The sequence below is a fragment of the Vigna umbellata genome, chromosome 7 (assembly GCF_029865625.1).
Source record: "Vigna umbellata cultivar VRB3 chromosome 7, Vumbellata_1.0, whole genome shotgun sequence".
Classification (NCBI taxonomy): domain Eukaryota; kingdom Viridiplantae; phylum Streptophyta; class Magnoliopsida; order Fabales; family Fabaceae; genus Vigna; species Vigna umbellata.
The window spans coordinates 42529000-42536298 of record NC_142171.1 but is presented as its reverse complement, the minus strand read 5'-3'; the positions used below and the strand labels follow the sequence as shown (position 1 = coordinate 42536298).

General features: G+C 28.9%; 2 protein-coding genes across 2 annotated transcripts; one reads left to right on the top strand and one right to left on the bottom strand.

Moving 5' to 3' along the window:
* Positions 1-327: 327 nt before the first annotated feature.
* On the bottom strand, positions 328-2675 carry LOC148196055 (large ribosomal subunit protein eL20). Its single transcript, XM_088095531.1, has 4 exons — positions 2542-2675; positions 2339-2454; positions 2088-2151; positions 328-852 (listed from the first exon to the last, which is right to left on the bottom strand). Exons 1-4 carry the CDS (start codon positions 2554-2556, stop codon positions 511-513), a joined length of 537 nt encoding a protein of 178 aa, XP_087951657.1. The 5' UTR covers positions 2557-2675; the 3' UTR covers positions 328-510.
* A 3029-nt stretch (positions 2676-5704) lies between these two features.
* Positions 5705-6469, top strand: LOC148196054 (uncharacterized). The gene has a single exon (XM_088094303.1). It carries the CDS (start codon positions 5705-5707, stop codon positions 6467-6469), a length of 765 nt encoding a protein of 254 aa, XP_087950429.1.
* Positions 6470-7299: the final 830 nt, after the last annotated feature.

Genomic DNA, 7299 nt, shown 5'->3' with positions numbered 1-7299 from the left:
ATAACGATCTTCCTTAAGATTTAGTCAAAAAAAGATTTCTAAATTTCTTTACACTTTAAAAGTTATTGCAACAAAACATGTGTTGGTCTTATGTGTCACTTTCTTTTGTTGTGAGTTTTATTTTTAGTTATTCCTATTGTCGACAGACGATCATAGTACATTAATCACAATACATCACCACTGATATACACTTTACATTTTAATATAACCACTATATCTATGCAATACAATATTAACTAGCATACACTTAAACACAAATAATGTTTACTAATATGGTTAAAGTTTAAGTTGGAACTTCTACATTATTGTATTAAATAAGAATAAATATCACAGTTTAATATCACGTTAAGATTTCAAACATTCATCTCCTTTAAACAAACATGGTCCATAAAATACTCGTTATAAATTGAAGTCGAACTAAGAATCCCTTACTGATCAAAAAGAATTTTAAATTTTGATAAACTAAATCTTGAATTATCTTTGATCAGCCAAAAGACTAAACAGATATTATTACATAAACAAGTTTGGCTTTTTGGCCTTGTATGTGGTCTTGAGCTTCCTGGATGGTGGCCTGATTTTCTTGAAAACTAATGGAAACTTGATTTTGGAGTTGTGGAATTGCTTGGTGCTCTCCCTCTTGCAAAGCTTAGCCGGGATGGTAGCGGTCTTAATAATTTGGATGCATGGGCACCTCACCCTGTGACGAGATGCCATCTCATTGTACATCTGCTCAACTGCACCATTTAGAGTGGTGTCACGGTACTCCTTGTACATGTTGTGATAACCGGTTCTACTTTGATACCTCAACCATATCCCATAGTTCTTAATCTTGGTTGGGTTCTTCTCAAAAATCTGCACAACAAAATATTAAGAAGGCTAAAGGTTCAAAACAATATTACAACAGAAATCAGGCGATACAAAATGTATTTTAAACAAAGTAGATGTTATAAATAATAAATCCAAAGGCAACTTTGATTTAAAAAAACAAAAGGATGCCCATTAATAAATGTAACGACAACAATAGATCAACGAATTATTAATAGAGCAGGAAAAGCGTCCGCCAAAAACATCATGAGAATTCTGCATAAACACTATGAATATAATAACATAACAACCCCAAATGACGTCCAAAAATAAATTTCAATAAAAACTAACTTATCAGGTTATTGAAAAAGCAAAACAAGCATCTAAACTAAACATTACGGAACTTCTGTATAATCATTATGGATTGATTGAACTATACAGGGCAGTGCACAAGAAAACAGCATCACTGAAAGTATTTCAAACAGAAAAAACATCCACTGAAGGTTACTTTATTTAAACAGTTACTTTGAAAGCCGATTTCAGGTAGTAAAGGTTTCCCTAAACGGAAAGATACTTTGGGCAAAAGCAAACTTGAATGTAGTTGTGTTTAACAGATACTCTTGAGCTAAGCCAGAATCAATAAAACAAATCCGAATATGTAAGCAACAAAGACTCAACACTTAAGAAGTAAACTAAATGCAAAAATATCCGTTGTAAAAGTAAAATAAAAAACCATAGCAACAAATACTTTTTGAAGTAATTCATTTTAAAAAATTAAATACAAAGAATACAGCTCAATCCCTCCATGATACACTGCATACGTGGAAAATAAAGAAATTCCGTCTTTGTGATAAAAACAATCTTTCAAAGGAAAATTAAGCTATGCTTATACATTTTACTTGGTATAAGAGGAGTTATCCTTTATTCTAATTATGCGCAAAGATGTTACCAACATGAAATACTAGTAGCAACTATCCAAGCCAATAACTCAATTAGCTCTCTCAACACATTCCATCAGACAATAACAATATTCGTACAAACATCACGGAAAAACCATAGAACAAGTTGGCCTGATACCATTAACCACCATCCAAACTAGCAAATAATACTAACAATAACTAGAACGCAAAATTATATGTTGAATAAGATAACAAACACGTTTACCACTAAATTTTCCATGAAATCGTGACATTATATCATTATTTTCAAGAACTCGAAAAACTTGATCATCTGCATAATGTGAATTCAAAAGTTAAAAAAGAATGTCTCAAGAGAGATAGTACCTCATTGATAGCGAGCATTTGACCATTGCTCTTCTTGACCTTCTTCAGCTTCCTCAAGAAGTACCTAATCAGTAGAAAAAATAAAAACATAAAAAAACTTCAAATCTAAACAAACAAAAGAATCAGAAACGGGGTCAACTAACTCCGATTGTCCGAAACTAACTAAACCAGTACACATCGAGCGAGAGGAGAATATTGCAACAAGGATCTCAGAAATTAAAACGAATGATTGAAAAGAAGAATGTGTTTACCAGAACTTGGATTTTGCCCGAACCTCGTTGGTGGCCCAAAGTTTCATGCGGTAAATCTTTGGGTGCTGATCTGCTTCCGTTGGGAGAGCCCTCCCAACGACCTGGTACTGGTGAAACTGCAAAAAACAAACAAACATTACACGATGAAAATCTTTATCCGAGTTATACGAGATCGAACACTAAGTAGTGAGAATTATACACACCCTGAACGTAACCATTTCTGAGAGAAGGCAACAAACGATTATCACACTCTCGCTCCCTCCCTCACAGTCCTACGACGAAAAGGAAAAAATCTGGGTTTTCTTTGTATGTAAAGAGCTCGAAACCCTAACTTTTAATTTGGACCACTGGGCTCGGGCTCGGGTTCGTGTTGACCATTCTTGGGCTAGACTACTACAAGGCCCAAATATTTTGTTTTCTTTATGACAATTTTGTTGGCATTGTTCATCAAAACTTTGAGAATTGTGATTGAACGAGTTAATTAAATTTAAATTATTTTGTAAAATTTAAGTTTAAATTAACTAAAATTATAAATTAATATTAAAAGCGTATGTTTATACTTTTTTTGTTTAAATTCTATTAATCTATACATAATTTAATTTGTATATATTACGTTATTTAAAATTATTAGCCTTCTTAAAATTTAAATATTATTTTATGTATAATGGGTTATTTCAAACTATGAAATAATGAATTTGAAAGAATGGCTTGGCATTGTTTGTGTTCCAATTTTACATGATTTATTTATGCAATAGAGAATCTGTGTTTAATTCTCAATATTGAAGAGAAAACCTTTTAGTATTTCTATGACATTTTTCATATTAAAAAGTCCAACGTTTAAGAAAATCAAATATATAGATAAAGATAAAAATGTTTGAGATAGTTCGTAATTATTTTAAAACTAGTTATTAAATTAAATTTTAAATTTAAATCATGAATCATTTGATATGCATTAATTTTCTCCTAATTCTGAATTCTCCCTTCACGGAATGCTTGTTGAATGATGAAATTCTGAAACCAACATGCTTACTGTGGTCAAAGTAAATATTTTTCACATTTAATCACTCTCCACTTTTTAATTTTCAATTATATTATGATTTATTTATTATAAATATTTATCAGTTACAAATTTCACTGAAATAAAAAAACATATATCCTAAAAAAAATACAAACTAAAGTAGTAATTGTTAATTATCAAAATAAATTAAACACAACATTGGCTTCCAACCAAAGTGTGTGTGTGTGTGTGAATTTTAAATATATTTCTATTTTTACAAAATTAGCTTAGAATAATTTATATATTTTAAATTTGTTTTATTTCTAATTTATATAGAATATTTAATTAATATTATTTATATCAATGTTAGTATTCTTAAACATCTCCCCTTATATTTGTATTGTTTATAATATTTCTACCTTGGAAGGAAAGTTTCCGATTCATTTGTTTAATTGGTAACAGATTGTAGGTAATATTTGATAAAAAAAAGTTAGTATGATTTAATATATTTTTTGTATTATAATTTAAATTATAAATTTATAAGATTAAGATTATATGGAAATTATAAGTTATAAGATTATATGAAAATTATCCTATTATAACATTATAATATCGTAAAAGTATAACTTTATAAAATAAAATTTGGTAACAATAAAATAAATTGACTTGACAAGATAATAACTAATTACTCGGTTAGTGTAGACATATTGAAAAATAACAACTCAATTAAAAAGTACAAGATATTTTGATACTATAAATCACAAAAAATTATTAACAACTCAATTAAATATATATATATTTTTTATTTTTTAAGAACAATATAAATAATTTTACGTTTTATTTTTATGTATTTAATTAGATATTTTTTTATAATAAATATAAATGATTTATGTTTCGTGAAATTAAATTTTATTTAGAGTTTGGTGTTGTCTTCTCATGTTATGCATTATTTTATATTTTTAATATGATAACAAAATATTAATAAACTTTGAAATATTATGTGAAATTTTAAAACTTATAGTAATGTTTAAGATTATCTTATTTGAAATTAAGCTTATAATTAAGAAGTTGAATTACATTAACTATTTTAATTTTTTATGCACAGTGATCAAGCAACATTAGGCTAAAATAAACCTGAAAATTCTCATTTGAAATTGAAGTCAGAATCAGAACATAACACAGAGACTTATTGGAGCAAGTTAAATCTATATAATCCGGAAATTATAAACATGCATGTAACATAGATAATTATAGGTACATTTAATTAAGTATAAGACACGTTTGCTTGCAATAAGTAAGACTTAAACAAGTTTTGAGAAAAGTATTAAGTTAATATAATACCAGCACTTCTCATATCAAAGTCTTTTGGATATATAAAGTTACTCACATGAACTTAGGATATTTAGTTGCACACATTCAATAAAGTAATGCAATCTCCCTCAAATTCTTACCTTCTATACATTTGTTTTTGTATGTGGATTATATATATACATGTTATATTTATTTTCTAGTTTCAGGTAAACGTTCCATCAATATATGTAGTATCATAATATTATAAATAAATAAAAATAATACTTTATTGATGAAAAGTTAAAATGATATCTATTGATTTTTTTTTCATGACACCAACGTATTAAAATAATAATGGTTAAAAATGATTGAAATCATAAATAAAATTCCGTGATTGATATATGTTGGTTAGAAAATAGATCTTAATTATTTTTTTAGGTGATCAAAGAACAAACATTTATTGATCTTCAAATTCATGAAAATCGAAGCATCAATATATTTCGAGAGACTCATTTGTTGGTTAGTTAATTGCTATTTTAACATTTGGTAAAATATTTAAAAAAATAAACGTATGTTAATCAGAGAAAAAGACGTTAATTGTCTTTTTAAGTTGGTAAAATAACAAAAGTTTATGTGTTAAAAATCATAAAAAATTGGTTTCTGTATATATATAGTTTGTTGAGATAATTTTAATTCTTTAAACAAGTGTTATTGCCTCCTCTCCAACGTCTTTAATAATTTAAAAAAATTAAAAGAATAAAAACAGAAGAGAGAAAGATAAGAGTTGCATGACTTGTAGGTGAAAACGGTTAAAAGTAATACATATCGGAGTTGGTTTTGATATTCAGATTTCCGAATATTAACTACCTAGTCTATTATTTTTTTGAAGTTTAAGAATAGAGTTTCTATCACAGATTTCGAACATCGAACTTCCAATGTTTGAACAACCCAACACGTAAAAGAAAGGTACAGTAGATGTATATATCTTCATCATCTTCTTAGTATACCGCTAACCAATTGTATATATATATGTATATAGATTTTCATCTTTTACCAAATCCTATTTTGCTTTACAATCAATGGAATCAGAAGAAAAAGAACTAGATCTCACCCTCTCCCTCCGATGTGGGAGTTCAAAGGAAACTCCCACCTCTTTCCTTCCTCTCGTAAGCCCTTTTCAAACAAACCTATCTCTCATGGAAATACAAGAGTATTGTTCTAACCTTAACCCTAACCCTTCGTCAGCGTCGGTCTCTTCTCACCACAGCGTCAACTCTCCAAAGGCGCCTGCTAAAGCACCCAAAAATAGACGCTCTTTGGGTAGTTCTCGTCGCATTTCGCGGGGCAAAGAAACGAGCAAAGCGATTACTGCACCGTTTCCTTGGGCCAAGAATCAACGCGCCACCGTTCATAGCCAACAATATCTATTGGAGAATAATGTGGACACGATCATAGGAAAAGTGTACTGCAAGAGGTGCGAGCATGAGTTCGAATTGGGTCTGAATCTAGAAGAGAAACTTGATGGCCTATGCGAATTCTTTAGGAAAGAGAAGAATAAGTGGCATAAAAGAGCTCCACGGGTTTGGATGAGTCCAGTGTGTCCAAAATGCCCCCTTTGCGAACGAGAAAGCAGCACCAGACCTGTAATTGCGCCAAACAAAAAGGAGATTAATTGGTTGTTCTTACTGCTTGGTCAGATGCTTGGTTACTGCACACTTGAGCATCTTAAATATTTCTGCAAACACAATGAGGTTCATCGAACTGGGGCCAAAGATCGTCTTCTTTATGATACCTATAAAACCCTAGTCAATCAGCTCCTACCTGATTATTTATCTGATTCTTGATTCATCCTGTTGTCACAATATTAGGAATATTTGTTTAGGTCATCTCAGTTTGGATGTTAGTTTTTTAATTGAAGTTAACTTCAATAGATATTTACATGTTTTGCAGTATCACTTTCATTCTAAAGTTATCTTATCTCGCTATCTTTCAACCATATCATTATGATTATGTAGTTTTTCACTTTCCCAGCGTGAATTATTATAAGATTTTTGTTGTTGTTATTTTAAGGTCATGAATTATGATTGTATATAATATTTTCCTTGATAACAAGACTTTTGAAGTTTAAAAAATAAATTTGTAAGAGTTTGACCAAACGGACAATATATCTTACTATTGTTGAAATAGTATCAATAATAAATTTGTGAAACTAAAGTGAAGCCTTGACAGAAATACTACAATTGGTATAGAAACTTCACAACTAACCACTTTTGCAATTTCGATCTATTTTTTTATTGGACTTTGATATATTAATAAATTTTTTATAATAATTTTTTGACAACGGCTATGTGTCATTATTTTACTAATCAGTTTAAATTTTTTTTAAAAAAAAATATTTAAAACAGACGAATCACATACGTTCTTAACATGGTATAAAAAAATTATTAAAGAAACATTTTTCTTTTTCATTTGAGTCTTCTTTTATTAACTTTCTTATAACTTTCTTTACCGCTCTCATGTAGTAGGTTAGGATTATGATTGGTCTATTTTAAATAATTTTTTGAAAATAAATTCAAACATACTAATAAAATTCGTTTCAAATATATATATTTTTAAAATAAATTCAACCAGTACTTTTTTAAAAAAGTTGTTATACAAAGTTGTGAGTCCTCTT

Coding starts and splice junctions, on each gene's coding strand:
- LOC148196054 (XM_088094303.1), top strand. CDS start 5,705: ATGGAATCAGAAGAAAAAGAACTAGATCTCACCCTCTCCCTCCGATGT.
- LOC148196055 (XM_088095531.1), bottom strand. Junction 2,152..2,338: donor CGGGCAAAATCCAAGTTCTG/GTAAACACATTC, acceptor TCTACTGATTAG/GTACTTCTTGAGGAAGCTGA. Junction 853..2,087: donor AAATGCTCGCTATCAATGAG/GTACTATCTCTC, acceptor TTTGTTGTGCAG/ATTTTTGAGAAGAACCCAAC.